Source organism: Hyperolius riggenbachi, chromosome 10, assembly GCF_040937935.1.
Source record: "Hyperolius riggenbachi isolate aHypRig1 chromosome 10, aHypRig1.pri, whole genome shotgun sequence".
In the NCBI taxonomy this organism is placed as follows: Eukaryota; Metazoa; Chordata; class Amphibia; order Anura; family Hyperoliidae; genus Hyperolius; species Hyperolius riggenbachi.
In genome coordinates this window covers 167,886,789-167,908,182 of record NC_090655.1, presented here as the reverse complement: position 1 = coordinate 167,908,182, position 21,394 = coordinate 167,886,789, and the positions used below count along the sequence as shown (strand labels likewise).

Genomic DNA, 21,394 nt, shown 5'->3' with positions numbered 1-21,394 from the left:
CAAGTCTCCTGTGCCTGCGTAGTAGAGCGGACCCGGCAGAGATCGGCTATTTCCGCCTATCTCCTTGCTGAGAGCCGCAACAGTGCCCCCGCTGGAGCCAGGGAAGGTAAATAAATGTAGCTTGTTAGGTTGATTGAGCCAGGATTGCCGGAGACTTCGGGGAGCCAGCACTGGATTGCCTGCAGCTACAGGGGAGGGGGAAGCCTCATTGGGACCCTGAGGCTTCCCCCTCCCGAGGTGAGTACCCCCAGGGGAACTTTTGTTAGAGTCTCTTTAAAATTTAAAACACATACAAATAAGAAATCCATCTCTTCCAGAGTAAAATGAGCCATACATTACTTTTCTCCTATGATGCTGTCACTCACAGTACGTAGTAGAAATCTGACATTACTGACAGGTTTTGGGTTAGTCCATCTCTTCATGGGGGATTCTCAGTATGGCCTTTAGTCTTTATAAAGACATTCTCTGAAAAGGATTTAAATAAAGTTGTTGGCTAGCCTCCAAAAAACCCATAGCATTACATTGGGAAGAGCTTTTAGGGCCTTTTTCCACTAGCCTGCGATTTGCGATTTGCTTCTGACTGCAAATCGCAAGGTACATTAAACTAATGGAAACTGCAGCAGCAATTTCCATTAGTGCGATCCGATTGCGATGCGATTTTGGTCAAAGCGCAATCGTCGTTCTGCTATGTTTTGTATGCGATTGAGCTGAACTATGAGTATAGTAGCTCAATCGCAATCGCAATCGCATGGTGGAAATTGAAACGCGATTGCGATCGTAATCGCGATCGCATTTCATAGTGGAAAAGAGCCCTTAGAGGTTTCAAAAGCTCTTCCCAATGTAATGCTATGGGGTTTTTTACAAAACCTCATTGCTCCAGTGTGCACAGACACATAGGATAACATTAGCCGCAGATTTAAAAACTCAAAATGCTCAGAAAAACTCCTCTGGTGTGCACCAGGCCCTAGTGCTTTTACAAATAAAGAAAACCCTTAGAATTGCCCATGAAGAGATGGACTAACCCAAAACCTGTCGGTAATGTCAGATTTCTACTACTTACTGTAAGTGACAGCAACATAGGAGAAAGGTCATTAATGGCTCATTTTATTCTGGAAGAAACTTACTTCGTATTTGTGTATGTTTACATGTATTTTAAATTTTAAGATTTTCACGAAAGAGGTCTAAGTCGCGCAGGAGGCTTTCTCAGGCCCTGCTGGGCCGATTTGCATAATTTTTTTTTTTGCAACACGCAGCTAGCACTTTGCTAACTGCATATGCACTCTGATCGCCGCTCCGCTCACCCACTGCTTGCTGTGCCGCCCCCCAGACCCCGTACGCTCCCTGGCCAATCAGTGCCAGGCAGCGCTGAGGGGTGGATTGGGACTCCCAATGACGTCACAAGGTCGATGATGTCATCCCGCCTGTTGCCATGGCGACAGGGGAAGCCCTCCAGGAAATCCCGTTCTTTGAACGGGATTTCCTGATCGGAGATCGCCGGAGGCGATTGAAGCGGGTGGGGGGATGCCGCGGCTATCATGTAGCGAGCCCTGGGCTCGCTACATGATTTAAAAAAAACAAAAAAACTGCTGCACTGCCCCCTGGCGGTTTTTAATAGACAAGGTCAACCCTTGTGTGTCATAATACCTATGCTATTAAAGTCTCTTCTGCTTTTTGATGTTCTTGGCCTTCAACTCCTTTGATGTATATAATCATTAAGATTGGTATACCATCTAGTATACATTTTTATCTTTTGCAGATAATGTGAAAGCGCTGTTCAAACGAGGCCGTGCTCATGCAGCAGTGTGGAATGCATCAGAAGCAGAACAGGATTTCTCACGTGCTGTTGAATTGGATCCTTCCCTCGCACCCCTCGTTGCTAAAGAAATGAAGCAACTTGAAGCACGTATACACGAGAAGGAGTGCGAGGACAAAGCAAGATTTCGAGGAATATTCAAATGACTGTCACTAGCAGCAAATTTCTAGGTCAATTCACCATTTCATGTGGAAGTAATTATGTATAGATATGCAAATGGCACAGTAACAATTCAGCTACAGCCAAACTATCTGCATTATAGTTTTGTAAAGTAAGATAGTCTTACCAGCAGCCACTACTATTACCGTGTACAATGTATACAGCACAGCATTAAGCCACTGAAAAGATATCTGCAAACTGCAGGTGCCGCTGATAGCCATTTCTTCGACTTACCGCTATTAGAGTAAGTATCCAAGATCCTGCCTTAAGAAGATAACTTTTAAATAGGCAAATGTAAATCAGAATGTCACAAAGAGTAACTTTATTTGCTTACATAGATTTTTTTTAAAGGGTGAAAATTAAAGCACAAAAAAAAAAAATGTAGTGAGGTCATGTGCGAGCATTACGTTCTGTTTCAGCAAGACACTCTCTCACAAGAGCCCTGGCATGGATTATACCTAAAAGTAGAAAAAAAATTGATCAGTTTAAACCGAATGTAACAATGTTTTGCAAGTAATGAGTTTTGACCAGTACCTCTTTTTAACCTTTCCATGGCACTTTTACTTCCAGCATATGTAGGTCTTATCTCCCTGCCCATCTCTTCAATGACAGATAGCAGGTCACTGTAGGTTCCCTGAGACACTACCTGTGATACAGCTGGTTTCACTCCCTAGATGAGAAAAACAAGTTTCAAGTCAGATAACTTCCTCTGACTACTGAGAAAATATCCCAGTATTTTGTATTGTTTGAATATATATATATATATATATATATATATATATATATATATATATATACAACTGCATGTATGTGTACTCTAATAAAGTCATATGTATATTCAATTTTATGACATCAGGTCTGCTTATGAAACCTGAAATTAAACTTTTGCTTTAAAACATTAAACACAGCAAAAAATGAATATAAAACACGACGACTTGACGTGTCACTTGAAGGCATATTTGAACTTCACTGAAGCTAATTATTATTTTTGCTAGACAGATTGTTTGTCGTGTTAAGTAATCACTGTGCAAAGTTAAGGTGGCCATACATCACACAATTTTGCATGCCGATTGATGTGCAGGAACATGCTCAACCCATTCATTTCAGTCCAGAACCAGATGCATGTGGTGTCATAAGATGTGGTACAGACGCTCACAGTGATATTGGAGGAGGCCAGGAATCGTGCCAGCGGAGGTGAGATTTTATGAAGCACGGAGGGGACATTTTCATATGTCGGGGGCGGCACTAGACCCACTTGTGATTTAATGCTGAACTTTATTGGAAATTGGTTTGTGGTGTATGGACAGGCAACTGTCTCATGGTCATTTGCCCATACATCGCCTGATGTATTACCACCTTTACACAGCTTAGTATGTCGGAACACCGTGTTGACACCCAACTCTTTCTTACTATGGCATAGTTGCCGTTCAGGTCTCGTCCACTAGAGGCTTCTGAAGGCGATTACACGGTGAGCAAAGCAAACTTTGGTATTGGAGGGTATGACCACACATGATACAATCTTGATTCTGTGTACAAACTGTAAAAATTATCATGCTGGAAATTGGTAAAATTAGGTAGAGAGACCTCAGAGCTATCTATTCCTAAAAGGAAGAAAATGTTATATGCAACCTAACTAGCCAAATCGAACAAATGCTGAAGATCAACAATGAGAGCATTCTACTAGGGATCATAAGTAACAAGAGCAAAACAACTAAATCCTTAGTTTATTTATAAAAACACACACACACACACACACACACACACACACACACCACACACACACCTTAATAAAATGGGAATGGTTGGTTATATTAACTTCCTGTTTGTGGCACAGTATATGAGGGGGGAAACTTTTTAAGATGGGTGGTGACCATTTTGAATCCAACTTTTGTTTTTTCAATAGGAAGAGGGTCATGTGACACATCAGACTTAATGGGAATTTCACAAGAAAAACAATGGTGTGCTTGGTTTTAACGTAACTTTATTCTTTCATGAGTTATTTACAAGTTTCTGACCACTTTAAAATGTGTTCAATGTGCTGCCCATTGTTTTGGATTGTCAATGCAAACCTCTTCTCCCACTCTTTACACACTGATAGCAACACTGCAGGAGAAATGCTAGCACAGGCTTCCAGTATCCGTAGTTCCAGGTGCTGCACATCTCATATCTTCACAGCATAGACAATTGCCTTCAGATGACCCCAAAGATAAAAAAGTCTAAGGGGGTCACTTGGGGGCCATTCAACTGGCCCACGATGACCAATCCATTTTCCAGGAAATGGTTCATCTAGGAATGCTCGGACCAGACACCCATAATGTGGTGGTGCACCATCTTGCTGGAAAAACTCAAACGTGCCAGTTTCAGTGCATAAAGAAGGAAACATTATCATGCAGCAATTTTGCATATCCAGTAGCCTTGAGGTTTCCATTGATGAAGAATGGCCCCACTATCTTTGTATCCATATACCACACCATACCATAATTTTTTTTGTTCCAATAGTCTTGGAGGGATCTATCCAATGTGGGTAAGGCCTGGTGCACAACAGAGGAGTTTTTCTGAGCGTTTTGAGTTTTTGAAACCCCCTGCTAATGTGTCTATGCACACTGGAGCGATGAGGTTTTGTAAAAAAAACAAAAACAAAAAAACCATAGCATTACATTGGGAAGAGCTTTTGAAACCTCTAGCGTTTGGGAAGCTTTTCTGGTGTGTCTCAGCCCTTAGTGTCAGACCAATAGCGGTGGTTTTGTTTGTTAACTTCAGCATTCACATAAGTTTGCCTCATCACAGAACAAAATATTTTGTTTTGCCCATTCTGCAAATTCAGTGCGCCGATCTGGGTCATCCTCGTTGAGATGCTGCAGTAGCTGGAGTTTGTACGGGTACCATTTGTGAGTAGCTAATATCCGCCAAAGGGATGTTTGACTAATGCCACTCTCCAGTGACATGCGGTAAATGCTACGCTGTGGGCTCTTGCTGAATGAAGCTAGGACAGCCACTGATGTTTCTTCATTAGTAACAGATTTCATGCGTCCACATTTTGGCAAATCCAACACTGAACCAGTTTCACGAAACTGAGCAAGCAGTTTGCTAACTGTAGCATGGGAGATGAGTGGTCTTGTAGGGTGTCTTGCATTGAAATCTGCTGCAATGACCCTGTTACTGCGTTCACCAGACATCAACACAATTTCTATCCACTCCTCACGTGTTAATCTCAGCGACATGTCAATGGCTGCAAACAAAAGGAAACTTGTAAATAACTCATGAAAGAATAAAGTTACGTTAAAACCAAGCACACCATTGTTTTTCTTGTGATATTCCCAATAAGTTTGATGCGTCACATGACCCTCTTCATATTGAAAAAACAAAAGTTGGATTCAAAATGGCCACCATGGTCACCACCCATGTTGAAAAGTTTCCCCCCTCATATATACTAATGTGCCACAAAGAGGAAGTTAATATCACCAACCATTCCCATTTTATTAAGGTGTATCCATATAAATGCCCACCCTGTATATTTAGCAGTTGAACTGAGAATTGGTTGTTTAGAATAAGCAGAAAAGAGAAAATTATCTGAAAAATTCAAAATCACTTGTTTGACAGAGTCCAATGAGTGGCCAAAATGCAATTCTTTGGATTATTTTGCACAGTGTTGTGCTCAGGGATGCTCAACTTCAACTTTGGATGAAATCCGAATAGTTGTTATTCGGGTTTCATCCAGTTAAATCAAATCACCTGTGGGGGGGGTTATCTTACCCATCATGACGTCTTCGTAGGTTCGTCCCTCGGCACCTCCCACGATGCGGTCCAAGCGGTGGTCAAGTGATTACAAACACCTTCTCCTTCCGGGTTGAAGGAGGAAGTGTTTGTAGTCACGTGTAGTGCGTGGATCGCATCGTGGGAGGCGCCGAGGGATAGACCTGAGAAGACGTCATGATGGGTAAGATTAACCCTCTCTGCCCACCCCGCACAGGTAATTTTGATTTAACCAGATGAAATCCGAACAACAACTATTTGGATTTCATCCGAAGCCGAGCATCCCAGGTTGTGCTGGCCTGTAGGTAGATGGAATTTCAACCCTGGGCTGAGTGGGTCACTGGATTTGACTCACTATGCAGCCATATCTGGTATGCCATGCCCATAAGTTATATAAATAAGTGGGTTGCATATTTGCGTTCAGTAGTAAGGCTTTGTGAATTCATACATATGATGCATAGTTATTTGGGTTGAAAAAAGACATACCCATCATGACGTCCATAGAGTTCAACACCAGCCAGCACCCTCACATATATCCCTGTTGATCCAGAAGAAGGCGAACAGGCATGATCCAATTAGCCCCAAAAGGGGAAAAAATTCCTGCCCGACTCCAGATGGAAATTTGATAAAATCCCTGGAACACCACCATCGGGCACTACCTAGTGATTATAGCCATGGACGTCTTTCAATGTAAGGAAAGCATCTAAGCCCCCTTTAAACGCAGATATAGAATTTACCATAACTACTTTCTGCGGCAATGCATTCCACATTTTGCTCACTCTTACTGTAAAGAACCCTTTCCTAAATAAATGGCTAAAAGGTTTTTCCTTCATGCGCAGATCATGCCGTGTAGTCCATTGTAAAAGCCTAGGGACAAAAAGCTCATCCACCAAGCTTTTTATATTTATACATGTTAATTAGATCTCCTCTAAGGCACCTTTTCTATAGACTGAATAAACCCAGTTTAACCTTTCTTGGTAAGTAATGCTGGGCATACACAGTTTGTTTCTGCCACTCGATTCTCCGCTCGATCGTTTTTGCCGCTTGATCCTGCAGTCGATTCTATTATCTTCTGCTCGTTCTTATTCTCTTTTTCCATTCACTTCTATCAGGAATCGAGCACCAAAACATCGAATGGGGGATCGGACATGTCGGAAATTATCTAACCAACCATCTATCTGCCTCAAAAATGAACAGTGTATTCCCAGCATTACACCTTCCATCCCTCGTATCAATTTTGTTGCTCTTCTCTGCACTTGCTTTAAAACTGCAATACCTTTCCTGTAATGTGGTGCTCAGAACTGAATTCCATATTCCACATGTGGCCTTACTAGAGAGTTCAACAGGGGCAATATTATGATAGCATCTCGAGTTTTTATTTATCTTTTAAGGCATCCCAAATTTTTATTTGCTTTAGCTGCAGCGGCTTGGCATTGAATACAATTATTTAACTTGGTGTTGATGAGTACTCCTAAATCCTTCTCCAAGTTCGATGTTCCCATCTGTATCATTTATTTTGTAAGGTGCTAGACCAGGCATGGGCAAACTCTGCCCTCCAGCTGTTACGTAACTTCAAGCCCCACAATGCATTGCAGGAGTCTGACAGCCACAGTCATGACTCATAAAGGCAAATGCATTGTGGGACTTGTAGTTGCGTAACAGCTGGAGGGCTGAGTTTGCCCATGCCTGTGCTAGACAGTTGGTATCACCAAAATGCATGACTTTAAAGGGACTCCGAGCAGTGCAGAAACTATGGAAAGATGCATATCATTTTAAAGCTTTCTTTCTCCTCTTTCCAATGATATATAAACCGCCACCCTACGCCTTTTAGTTTTCGCTATTTTCGCGATGGAAATTGCAGCGGCCGTGACTTCGATCGCGAAAATATAGAAAACTAAAAGGCGTAGGGTGACGATTTAGGTGTCGTCAGAAAGAGGAGAAAGAGAGCTTTAAAATAATATCCATCTTTCCATAGTTGCATTGTATTACACAGGGCGACTTTTTCTGCTGAATGGAGCTGCTGACTTTGAGAAAAAGTCGCCCTGTGTAATACAATATAACTATGGAAAGATGGATAACATTTTAAAGCTCTCTTTCTCCTCTTTGACACCTAAATTGTCGTCCTATGCCTTTTAGTTTTCTCTATTTTCGCGATCGAAGTCACGGCTGCGGCAATTTCAATCACGAAAATAGCGAAAACTAAAAGGCGTAGGGTGGTGGTTTATATATCATTATAAAGAGGAGAAAGAGAGCTTTAAAATGATATGCATCTTTCCATAGTTTCTGCACTGCTCGGAGTCCCTTTAAATTTGTCAACATTGAATTTCATCTGTCATTTATGTGCCCAAAAAGCCATCCTATCCCGATCCTGTTGCAAAATGTCACTATCCTCCTGAGACTTGATGATTCTGCACAATGTTGTATCACCTGCAAAAATAGCAACATTGCTTTCTACTGCATCTACTAGGTCATTAACCACTTGAGGACCTAGGGCTTTCTACCCCTTAAGGACCGGCCACTTTTTTTCCATTCAGACCACTGCAGCTTTCACGGTTTATTGCTCGCTCATACAACCTACCACCTAAATGAATTTTGGCTCCTTTTCTTGTCACTAATAAAGCTTTCTTTTGGTGCTATTTAATTGCTCCTGCGATTTTTACTTTTTATTATATTCAGCAAAAAAGACATGAATTTTGGCAAAAAAATGATTTTTTTAACTTTCTGTGCTGACAGTTTTCAAATAAAGTAAAATTTCTGTATACATGCAGCGCGAAAAATGTGGACAAACATGTTTTTGATTAAAAAAAACCCATTCAGCGTATATTTATTGGTTTGGGTAAAAGTTATAGCGTTTACAAACTATGGTGCAAAAAGTGAATTTTCCCATTTTCAAGCATCTCTGACTTTTCTGACCCCCTGTCATGTTTCATGAGGGGCTAGAATTCCAGGATAGTATAAATACCCCCCAAATTACCCCATTTTGGAAAGAAGACATCCCAAAGTATTCACTGAGAGGCATAGTGAGTTCATAGAAGATATTAATTTTTGTCACAAGTAAGCCGAAAATGACACTTTGTGACACGAAAAAAAAAAGTTTCCATTTCTTCTAACTTGCACCAAAAAAAAATGAAATCTGCCACGGACTCACCATGCCCCTCTCTGAATACCTTGAAGGGTCTACTTTCCAAAATGGGGTCATTTGTGGGGTGTGTTTACTGTCCTGACATTTTGGGGGGTGCTAAATTGTAAGCACCCCTGTAAAGCCTAAAGGTGCTCATTGGACTTTGGACCCCTTAGCGCAGTTAGGCTGCAAAAAAGTGCCACATATGTGGTATTGCCGTACTCAGGAGAAGTAGTATAATGTGTTTTGGGATGTATTTTTACACATACCCATGCTGGGTGGGAGAAATATCTCTGTAAATGACAATTTGTTAATTTTTTTTACACACAATTGTCTATTTACAGAGTTATTTCTCCCACCCAGCATGGGTATGTGTAAAAATACACCCCAAAACACATTGTACTACTTCTCCTGAGTACGGCGATACCACATGTGTGGCACTTTTTTGCACCCTAACTGCGCTAAAGGGCCCAAAGTCCAATGAGTACCTTTAGGATTTCACAGGTCATTTTGCGGAATTTGATTTCCAGACTACTCCTCACGGTTTAGGGCCCCTAAAATGCCAGGGCAGTATAGGAACCCCACAAATGACCCCATTTTAGAAAGAAGACACCCCAATGTATTCCGTTAGTAGCATAGCGAGTTCATAGAAGATTTTATTTTTTGTCAAAAGTTAGCGGAAAATTGATTTTTATTGTTTTTTTCACAAAGTGTCATTTTCCACTAACTTTTGACAAAAAATAAAATCTTCTATGAACTCACCATACTCCTAACGGAATACCTTGGGGTGTCTTCTTTCTAAAATGGGGTCATTTGTGGGGTTCCTATACTGCCCTGGCATTTTAGGGGCCCTAAACCGTGAGGAGTAGTCTGGAAATCAAATTCCGCAAAATGACCTGTGAAAGCCTAAAGGTGCTCATTGGACTTTGGGCCCTTTAGCGCAGTTAGGGTGCAAAAAAGTGCCACACATGTGGTATCGCCGTACTCGGGAGAAGTAGTACAATGTGTTTTGGGGTGTATTTTTACACATACCCATGCTGGGTGGGAGAAATACCTCTGCAAATGACAATGTGTAAAAATACACCCCAAAACACATTGTACTACTTCTCCCGAGTACGGCAATACCACATGTGTGGCACTTTTTTGCACCCTAACTGCGCTAAAGGGCCCAAAGTCCAATGAGCACCTTTAGGCTTTCACAGGTCATTTTGCGGAATTTGATTTCCAGACTACTCCTCACGGTTTAGGGCCCCTAAAATGCCAGGGCAGTATAGGAACCCCACAAATGACCCCATTTTAGAAAGAAGACACCCCAAGGTATTCCGTTAGGAGTATGGTGAGTTCATAGAAGATTTTATTTTTTGTCACAAGTTAGCGCAAAATGACACTTTGTGAAAAAAACAATACAAATCAATTTTCCGCTAACTTTTGACAAAAAATAAAATCTTCTATGAACTCACCATACTCCTAACGGAATACCTTAGGGTGTCTTCTTTCTAAAATGGGGTCATTTGTGGGGTTCCTATACTGCCCTGGCATTTTAGGGGCCCTAAACCGTGAGGAGGAGTCTGGAAATCAAATTCCGCAAAATGACCTGTGAAATCCTAAAGGTACTCATTGGACTTTGGGCCCTTTAGCGCAGTTAGGGTGCAAAAAAGTGCCACACATGTGGTATCGCCGTACTCGGGAGAAGTAGTACAATGTGTTTTGGGGTGTATTTTTACACATACCCATGCTGGGTGGGAGAAATATCTCTGTAAATGGACAATTGTGTGTAAAAAAATCAAAAGATTGTCATTTGCAGAGGTATTTCTCCCACCCAGCATGGGTATGTGTAAAAATACACCCCAAAACACATTGTACTACTTCTCCCGAGTACGGCGATACCACATGTGTGGCACCTTTTTGCACCCTAACTGCGCTAAGGGGTCCAGAGTCCAATGAGTACCTTTAGGCTTTACAGGGGTGCTCAAAATTTAGCACCCCGCCCACTTGCCAGGACAGTTAACAAACCCCACAAATGACTCCATTTTGGAAAGAATACACAACAAGGTATTCCATGAGGGGAATGGTGAGGTCATTGAAAATTTTATTTTTTGTCACAAGTTAACGGAAAATGACACTTTGTTAAAAAAAAAATAAAAAAAAAAATTCTGCTAACTTGTGACAAAAACTAAAATCTTTTATGAACTCACCGTGCACCTCACATAATACTTTAGGGTGTCCTCTTTCCAAAATGGGGTCATTTGTGGAGTCTGTCCTGGCATTTTAGGGTCTCTGCAATCATTACATGTATGGCCAGTATTAGGAGTTTCTGCTATACTCCTTATATTGGGTATACAAGTAATGCACTCTGGGCTGAAAGGAAAAATGAACGGCAAACATACCTTGCTCCACATCAATGGCAGATCTTCCTCCACATCAATGGCAGTGATAACCTCAGGAGAGAGACACCCCGTGCCACCCTGCACTCAGGGTGAGCCACCAACTTATGTGACTGGGCCTCAGAACTTTAGTATACAGCATTATGCCTGTAGGATACAGCAATATGCCTGCCAATAGAGATGACTCTGTGTGGCATTAAAGCATCATCATAGGCCCAAATCACATATAAACCGGGGGTGTCCACACTCAAGGGAAATTCAAACATGCCGTCTTATATCGCCAACCCAGGACAGATCAGCAATATCAAGCATGGAAACCGATCCTTCTTCCCATTTTTATGCTTACCCGTTTGGTCTTCAAGCTTACCTCTCCTCTCCCTGCGACAATGTGCGAAAGACCACTGAGTGTGTGCCTACTCCTGTGTCTGGAGTTCCCTAGGTTCTAATAGTGTACCTGCTCGTGGTACCTCTCAAAACACGGCCCTACGCATAGACCAGGCTGGTCAGGACAGCGGGGACAATAATAAACGGTGTCACTCCTTGTTCCAGCCCTGCTGCAGACACGGCAACGTTTTCTTCGGATGCGTTGACCTGGGGCACACGGAAGCTGATAGGCGTAATGCCTTCCATGCAGTCGGCTAGTTGCATCTGGGGGGGGGGGCCTGGCACCTCCTGGATACAGGATGTCCATAATGATCTTTTCCTGAAATTGGAGGAAAGATCCAGTTCTCCCAGCCTTACTGTAGAGAACAAAGCTGTTGTAAACTGCCAATTGAATCAGATAAAAAGACACTTTCTTATACCAGCGTCTTGTTTTCCGGGTAACTAAATAGGGCGCTAACCTCTGGTCATTGAAGTCCACCCCTCCCATGTTGACATTATATTCGTGGACGACAAGGGGCTTTTCAATGACCGCAGTTGCCCGTTGAATTTGGACTGTCGTGTCTGTGTGAATGGTGGACAGAAAGTAAACGTCCCTCTTGTCCCTCCATTTCACCGCAAGCAGGTCTTCAGTACGCAAGGCGACCCTCTGCCCCCGTAAAAGTCTGGTGGTAACGAGCCGTTGGGGGAAGCCCTGGCGACTAGGCCGCGCAGTGCCACAGCATCGGATTCCTTCTAACTTTAAGTGCTGAAAGAGGGCCACACTTGTGTAATAATTGTCCACAAAAAGATGGTACCCCTTCTGGAACAAGGGTGACACCAAGTCCCACACAACCTTTCCACTGCTCCCCAGGTAGTCAGGGCATCCGACCGGCTCCAATTTTGAGTCTTTTCCCTCATAGACCCTAAAACGACATGTATAGCCTGTGGCCCTTTCACAGAGCTTATACAGTTTCACCCCATACCGGGCGCGCTTGCTTGGGATGTACTGTTTGATGCCAAGGCGCCCGGTAAAGCGTAAGAGGGACTCGTCTATGCAGATGTTCTGTTCAGGGATATAAGCATCTGCAAATGTTGATGACAGGTGGTCTATGAGGGGCCGAATTTTGTGGAGCCGGTCATAAGCAGGGTGGCCCTTTTCATGACAGGTTTTGTCGTCGTTGAAGTGCAGGAAGCGCAGGATGGACTCAAATCGTGTCCTGGACATGGCAGCAGGGTACAAGGGAACATGATTTACTGGGTTCGTAGACCAATACGACCGCAGTACATTCTGTTTCATTAGTCCCAAGTGAAGGATAAGGGCCAAAAAGATTTTAATGTCGGAAACTTGGACTGGTTTCCACCCGAAAGGCTGGGCATACATGCTCTCCGGGTGCTCGGTGATGAATTGTGTGGCTTTACGGTTGGTCTCAACCACAATTAAGTCCAAGAGAACCTGGGTGATGAACAGCTGCAAAAAGTCTAGGGCCGTTCCTAGATGAGCTGTCGCCACCTGGACTCCAGACTGGGCGGTGAAAGGGGGCACTACGGGTGCGGCGGAATCAGGGGATTGCCAATCTGGTTGTGCCAGCACCTCTGGGAGTCTATGGGTACTACGGGCCCGTCTTCTTGTTGGTGGCTGCGACGGGGGTACTACTGCACTTGCCACCGTACCAGTTTCAACTTCCATGCTGACGCTCACCACTTCGTCAGGGTCTACGGAAGCACTGGCACTAAGTCCAGGAGATGCTGCGCTGCTGGTGCCTGCCTCACCAAGAAAACTATCAACAGCGCTAGCACCACCCTGCTGCCCTTGAGGCGGATCCTGCGCCACCTGCGGTCTAACGACTTGGGGTCTGGTACGCCTGGCTCTAGCCGGGACCATAGCCTCGTCATCAGTATCGGTCAGGGAACCACTGCTTTCTACAGGTTCAAAATCGGACCCGGAAGATTCGACGGATGATTCTTCCCAAAAGAACTCATCCGACTGGTCCATGTACCTGTATACCTCGTCATCGGAAAGCCCCCTTCTTGCCATTTTGGATTGCTAAATTTATGGGGTTTTCCTCCGAGACTACCCAGAAAAAAAGAGCACCTACCTAGCAAAAAGGGAGTATTTGAGAGGTATTGGGGTTGGTGGGAAGTGGGGTCTCAGAGGCAATCAAACAATCACGGGACAATCAAATCCAATTACAGCACAATCGACTCCAATCACAGCACAAGCAGATCTGATGCACTCGGAAGGTGATGGGGGGAGGGTGGGATTGGGTGTGGCGGGAAGTGGGGTCTCAGGCAATCAAACAATCACGGGGCAATCGAAGCCGATCACGGGACAATCAAATACAATTACAGCACAATCGACTCCAATCACAGCACAAGCAAATCTGATGCACTCGGAAGGTGGTGGTTGGAGGTGGTGGGGGGTGGGGTGGTGGGGGGTGGGGGGGTTGGGTGTGGTGGGGGGGAGGGTGGGGTTGGGTGTGGCGGGAAGTGGGGTCTCAGGCAATCAAACAATCACGGGGCAATCGAAGCCGATCACGGGACAATCAAATACAATTACAGCACAATCGACTCCAATCACAGCCCAATCAAATCTGATGCACTCGGAAGGTGATGGGGGAGGGTGGGATTGGGTGTGGCGGGAAGTGGGGTCTCAGGCAATCAAACAATCACGGGGCAATCGAAGTCGATCACGGGACAATCAAATACAATTACAGCACAATCGACTCCAATCACAGCACAAGCAAATCTGATGCACTCGGAAGGTGGTGGTTGGAGGTGGTGGTGGGGGGGGGGGGGGGGGGGGGTTGGGTGTGGTGGGGGGGAGGGGGGGGTTGGGTGTGGCGGGAAGTGGGGTCTCAGGCAATCAAACAATCACGGGGCAATCGAAGCCGATCACGGGACAATCAAATACAATTACACCACAATTGAATACAAGCGCAGCACAATCGAATACAAGCGCAGCACAGTCAAATACAATGCACTTGGACGGTGATTAGGGGGGGGGTCTGAGGGCGATTTGAGGGGATGGGGGGTTGATCAGGAGCCTGCACGGGGCAGACTGAGTCCTGATCTGATGAGAGGCAGACACAGGGGGTTACTGATCAAAGATCAGTTAGTGATTGCTGGGGAGGACAGATGTAAACAAACAGCAGGGGATGTAATCAGAAGGGGGGTACGAGGGCAATCGAGGGCCTGGGCAGGTGATCGGTTACCCCCGCGGGGCAGTTAGGGTCTGCTCTGATGGGTGGGGGTGCTGAGGGCTGATGGACAGGTGATAGACAGGTGATCAGAGGGGGATCAGAGGGTAATGTAGCTGTATACAAATGTATACAGTATACAGGGGGGTAGTCTGGGATGGGTTGTGGGGGTGATCTAAAGGTAGGGAGGGGGGATCAGGGGTGACTAGGAGGCAGTTAGGGACCTAAACTAAGGGGCAGCGTCGCTAGTTAGTGGCAGGTGGGGGGGGGTGGGGGTTTTGCAGGGGTGCAAGGGTGCTGGGCAGGGGTCTGCTGGGGTGATCAGGGGGGGTATGAGGCCTGGGGTGGGTGATCAGGGAGGCTGTGGGCAAAATCAAGCTGCGTGCAGTGTCACTTACAAAGTGCTTCCTCCTCGCTGGTGGTCTCTGGAACAATGAGACCACGAGGCGAGGAGGAAGCACGTATAAGGCACTTTGTTTACCTAACAAAGTGCCTTATACTCCCTGATTGGCGGATCCTGCGGATTCCTCCGCTCGCCGGCTCTGCTAAGTGGCCGGCGAGCGGAGACAAAATGCCCGTGCTTCGATCCCGGGCGGAGGATCGCGTCACGGATGACGCGATCGCTCCGCCCATGCCCTTAAATGGACTGCCGCCTCTGTGGGTGAGGCCGTCCTGCAGGGCTCCACTTCCCCGCCGCCCCTGTGTAGTGGGCGGTCGGGAAGTGGTTAATAAATAAATTGAAGAGCACTGGACCCAGTACTGACACCTGTGGGAACCCACTGCTAACAGTTACCCATTTTGAATAAGATCCATATATAATACATAAACCATGAACTATTACAGAGAACCTTTATTTCTCAGATGCTGGATGTGCAGTCCGCCTGAAAATCTCTCAGTATGTTAGTAATGCTTTACCTAATGTTTCCTGTCAAAGTGGAGCAGCTAGTGTACCTGCCGTACCTAAAAAAAACCATGGAATATGAAAAACATGAATTTCAGGGTTACTGTGAGTTCAGCAGTCATGCTTTTAGAGCAGCTGGGTGGGAGAACACAGCATCACAGTGGGGTCTTTAAAACTAGCAGAGGTGTGAATAGTTGTTTTCATGTATGGACTTTTGCTGACACCAAGTCCGGATGAGAGTCAGTTTTACTGTTTCTGTCAAGGGTGATGAATGCTTTTACTAGGTGAAGGGGTAAACAAATGTTAACATTCAGCTCAGGAACACTTTTTGATAAGAGCTGAGCGCTGATTGATTAACTTTCTGCCTGTGATAGTGGCTAGGTCTCCCTTTGGCAGACCTAGCCACTGTGATATTTTAACTGAGGTATGATATGAAGAGCTCATTGCATCTCTCCCCCCCCCCCCCCCCCCCCCTTCTCTCATAGATTGGGGATGAAATGATCAAGCAAGACCTTGACTAGAATCAGAATCATTTATTTCGCCAAGCACGACTGGGTCGGACCCGGAATTGGTTTTGGCATGTACAGGGCTATGTGTGGAATAAAACATACAATATAATACAGTACAAAAAACAATACAGTAAACAATACAGATACAGCGATTAACCATACATGTTGACACAAGTTAGGGCTCAAGTATGTAAGGTGTAAGATGTGCGGCAGAGCAATCTCCACTTGCTATTTGGGTTCATTACAGCGGGATAGTCCATCTGCATTCTGATGGCGACGTCCCAGTTTATGCTGGATCATGAAATCATACTGTTTGAGTGCAGACTCCAAAGGAGAAGTTTTCCATTAGTACCAGCACTATATTTCAGCCAGCTGAGGGGGTTGTGGTGATTGTGAAGGATTGTCCATAAAGGTAGAATTGCAAATTCTGTAAGGCCCACACAATCGCTAGACACTTCTTCTCTGTCATAGAGTATGCGGCCTCCCTTGGATGTAGATTTCTGCTCAGGGTACAGTAATCTACCCAGTTGCGTCCACCTGACTAAGTACTGCTCCCAGACTGTGGTTGGAAGCATCAGTCTGCACAATAAATAGACAGGTGAAGTCAGTAGCTTGAAGGACAGGAACCCCAAATCAGGTCCAATCCTGAAATTCAAGGCCTGAAATGCCTGTTCTGATTCTGAGTTCAAAGTTACTTTGTTGGGTTGCTTTTTACCTGTTGTATCAGTCAGTGGTTTAGCCATAGTACTATAGGATGGAAAAAATGTTGTGTGTTTCTTGGTGGTATGATGTGGCCAAGCCACAATGGCATTAACCTTTTCTATCTGGGGTTTCAAGGTCTGAATGCCTATTAAGTGCCCTAAGTACTGAACCTGGCAATCTGACATTTACTGGGTTTAACAGTCAGATTGGCCATGAACAGCCTTCCCAATACCCCCAACAAATGGTCAAGGTGATCGTCCCAGGTCAGACTGAATATGGCAATAACTACTATTCACTTGCGGTAGCACAACTTGTACTGTCCCATTTAATGAAGTTTCAAGCTCCAGGCTCTGAACCCACTACTGGGTGGTGCCAGTGATCTAAATCCAAAACACAAAGGGAGAAGAGTGCTCCAATGGTGCGTTAAACGCAAGCACTCACAAAATGCTTATAGTGTGGATCCATCCTTAGTGTAGCTTTTATTGGCAGTTTTGAGAAAAATGAAAGCCGTTTAACACTTGAGCGCTTGTTATATTAAAAAAAAAAAAAAAAAAAAAAAAAAAAAAAAAAATCGCTCCCATTCACTTTCATTAACCATTTTGGCCTTTTCGACATGACTTTCACATCCAAAAGGCTGCTGAGCACGTACGTAACGTCCTCCTTGTAGTTCCTGTTGAGCGAGCGTGCTCGCTCACAGTATAGAGTAACAAAAATCTAACTGTGGCCAAATAGTAAAACTACATGCACATACAATTAGACACAATACGTTACACTTAAAATTAACTGTTTACCTCCCACACCCAAAACATACCCAAATAAACATTTTTACAAAAAATAAATTACAATTTAAAAAAAAAAAAAATAGTTACCTAAGGGTCTAAACTTTTTTTTATATGCATGTGACGAGGGTATACAACTAATATTTTTTTAATTATAAGCTTGTAAATAGTGACAGATGCAAAACTAAAAAGAATGCACCTTTATTTCCAAATAAAATATTGGTGCCATACATTGTGATAGGGAAATAATTTAAATGGTGTAATAACCAGGACAAATAGGCAAATAAAATGTGGGTTTTAATCATGGTACCATTTTAACCACTTCATCTCAACTGCGTTTTTACCCTAAGGGCCCTTTTCCACCTGCAATCGCTAGCGTTCATGCTGAACGCTAGCGATTGCTGAATCGCAAAACCGGCGATTCCCCCGACGTTTGCGGCCGCGATTTTGCTATGCTATGCACTGCATAGCAGAATCGCGGCAATTATCGCTCCGCCGCGCGTTCGCGTTCCCGACAAAAGCGAATTGCGGTAGTGGAAATGACCTACCGCAATTCCTATGTTAAAAAGCAAACCGTAGCGATTGTAAAATCGCTAGCGGTTTGCGGTTTTGCGATTCAGCCAGCGCAAACGCGCTGGTGGAAAAGGGCCCTAACGGACAAGAGCGATTTTCACCTTTCAGTGCTCATCTCTTTCGTTTGCCAATAGCTTAATCACTGCTAATCACAATGAAATGAACTATATCTTGTTTTTTTCACTATCAATTGGGCTTTTTGGAGGTTGATATTTGTTTTCACTAATTACTTGTTTTTCCCTTTAAAATGCATAGAGAATAAAGGAGAAAATGAAAAAAATACAAAATTTCTCCAATTTCATCCCCTATAGTTTTAATATAAACACTGCTACTGTGCATAAAACCCACCTATTTTATCTGCCCATTTGTTCTGGTTATCACAAGATTTTAATTATGTCCCTAGTACAAAGTATGGTGACAATATAGTATTTGGAAATAAAGGTGTATTTTTTCTTTGGTGGGTTTTTTTTTTCTTCTTTTCACTATTTGCACGTGCACAGCGGCAGCAGCAACACTGTCTGACTTATAAAATGTCCCGCTAGAGCCTCTTAATGGCTCCAGGACGTCTTTACGTCAGCTTGTCATTAAGTGGTTAACCTCCTCAGCGGTATGGACGAATATATCCGTCCATCACCGCCGGAGGTCGCCGCTCAGGCCCTTCTGGGCCGATTTTTACAAAATAAAAAGCAGCACACGCAGCCGGCACTTTGCCAGCCACGTGTGCTGCCTGATCGCCGCCGCTCTGCGGCGATCCGCCGCGAGTAGCGGCGAAAGAGGGTCCCCCCAGCCGCCCGAGCCCTGCGCAGCCGGAACAAAAGTTCCGGCCAACGCTAAGGGCTGGATCGGAGGCGGCTGACGTCAGGACGTCGGCTGACGTCCATGACGTCACTCCGCTCGTCGCTATGGCGACGATGTAAGCAAAACAAGGAAGGCTGCTCATTGCGGCCTTTCTTGTTTATTCTGGGCGCCGGAGGCGATCGGAAGAACGCCTCCGGAGCGCCCTCTAGTGGGCTTTCATGCAGCCAACTTTCAGTTGGCTGCATGAAACAGGTTTTTTTTTAATTTAAAAAAAACCCTCCCGCAGCCTCCCTGGCGATCTTAATAGAACGCCAGGGAGGTTAAAGCTACGATCACTGAAAACTGAGAAATAATGAATTCTTTCCATTTTTTTCTTGTTAAAATGCATTTAGAAAAAAATAATTTTTAGCAAAATGTACCACCCGAAGAAAGCCTAACTGGTGGCGGAAAAAACAAGATATAGATCAATTCATAGTGATAAGTTATTGGCAAATGAATGGGAGGTGAAAATTGCTTGGATGCATAAGGTAAAAAACGACAGAAGGCTGAAGTGGTTAAAATCGCCACGATCGCATACTTTTTGCATATGCGATTGTCGCAATTGCGGCGATTTTAATGAAAGTGAATGGGAGCAATTTTTTTAACAAGCGCTAATCGAACGCAAGCGCTCACAAAAGCGCTTATAGTGTGGGTTTGGCCTTACAGACTCTAAATGTAGGAGGTCGCCAGCAAGTCCTCTCCAGTACTCGAGCCTGGCTAGGGCTGAGAGGCGCCATCTGTGGTGATGGAGTGATCTGGGGGGAAACTGCCGGCGAGCCGTCTGACATCACTGCACATTTCCTTATTCAGGAGTCCTTGTTTGGGAGATGAGCCTGGATTCTGTGCCTCTCTGTGTTAGGTATAAGTATTGGAACTCCTTTAACCTTCCTGGCGGTAACCCCGAACGTAGTTCGGGGTAAGCCGCGCAGGAGGTTTTCTCAGGCCCTGCTGGGCCGATCTGCGTAATTTTTTTTTTTTTTTGCTGAACACAGCTAGCACACCCCGCGCCGATTCGCCGCTATCCGCGCCGCCGCAGAGCCTCCCTAGACCCCTGCTCTGCCTGGCCTATCAGCGCCAGGCAGCACTAAGGGGTGGATCGGGTCTCCCTTGGACATCACGACGTCGGTGACGTCATCCCGCCCCGTCGCCATGGCGACGGGGGAAGCCCTCAAGGAAATCCCGTTCTTTGAACGGGATTTCCTGATCGCCTATCGTCGAAGGCGATCGAAGGGGCTGGGGGGATGCCGCTGAGCAGCGGCTATCATGTAAAAAAAACGGCAGCACTGCCCCCTGGCGGTTTTTAATAGACCGCCAGGAGGGCTAAAGGAACAGTGACTTGATGCACTCTATGAGGTTCAAGGAGTAAGCTGAGATGCAGGTCAATGGAGAGGAGAACCTCCATACTCACAGGTACGTCTGCTTCCTGAATATGGCAATGCCAGTTGATATAACAATTCGAGGCATGGTTTTGGTGATGCCATTCCTTTTTCAGTAATAGAACAACCTTTAGAGCAGCCCATAGGAGAATTTCTGTATAACTTCTGTATAACTTCTAACTGGAGCATCTCCTTAATCTCTCACTTGATCTAATCTTAAAATGAACAGGAGGTGTGAGACATATGGAAGCGGCCATATCCATTTCCTTTTAACCTCCCTGGCGGTAAGCCCGAACTGAGTTCGGGCTATGCCGCCGGGAGGCACCGCTCAGGCCCCGCTGGGCCGATTTGCATAATTTTTTTTTTGTTACACGCAGCTAGCACTTTGCTAGCTGCGTGTAACCTCCGATCGCCGCCGCTACCCGCCGCTATACGCGTCGCCGCAGCCGCCCCCCCCCCCCCCCCCAGACCCCGTGCGCTGCCTGGCCAATCAGTGGGGTGGATCGGATTCCCCTTTGACGTCGATGACGTCGGTGACGTCATCCCGCCCCGTCGCCATGGCGACGGGGGAAGCCCTCCAAGAGATCCCGTTCTTTGAACGGGATCTCTTGATCTCTGATCGCCGAAGGCGATCGGAGGGGCTGGGGGGATGCCGCTCGGCAGCGGCTATCATGTAGCGAGACATTGTCTCGCTACATGAAAAAGAAAAAAAAAATTAAAAAAAAAACGTATTTGCTGCCCCCTGGCGGATTTTAATAAACCGCCAGGGAGGTTAAACAATATCAGTTGCATGGCAGTCCTGCAGATCTTTCTCATCAGTAGGGTCTAAAGCCTAGTCTACACGAGGCGATCCGGCGGCTCAATTAGCCGCTGGATCGCATCCCCGCTCGCCCGCGCGTCACATTCGATCCCCGCCGGCGCCGCTTA

The 21,394-nt window shown here is 45.2% G+C and overlaps 2 protein-coding genes across 3 annotated transcripts in view; one reads left to right on the top strand and one right to left on the bottom strand.

The window, feature by feature from the left end:
• AIP (aryl hydrocarbon receptor interacting protein) overlaps positions 1–2,814 on the top strand; it is a 477,802-nt gene extending 474,988 nt beyond the window's left edge. For both annotated transcript variants that reach the window (XM_068255197.1, XM_068255196.1), the window contains one exon: positions 1,757–2,814. In XM_068255197.1, coding sequence (XP_068111298.1) covers positions 1,757–1,959 — 203 coding nt within the window. In that variant the 3' untranslated portion in view covers positions 1,960–2,814. The remainder of the gene's footprint in view (positions 1–1,756) is intronic.
• The window catches only part of CDK2AP2 (cyclin dependent kinase 2 associated protein 2), a 108,784-nt gene continuing 89,669 nt past the window's right edge, over positions 2,280–21,394 (bottom strand). The window contains exons 3-4 of the mRNA XM_068255198.1: positions 2,507–2,642; positions 2,280–2,430 (exon numbers count right to left, since the gene is read on the bottom strand). Coding sequence (XP_068111299.1) covers positions 2,363–2,430; positions 2,507–2,642 — 204 coding nt within the window. The 3' untranslated portion in view covers positions 2,280–2,362. The remainder of the gene's footprint in view (positions 2,431–2,506; positions 2,643–21,394) is intronic.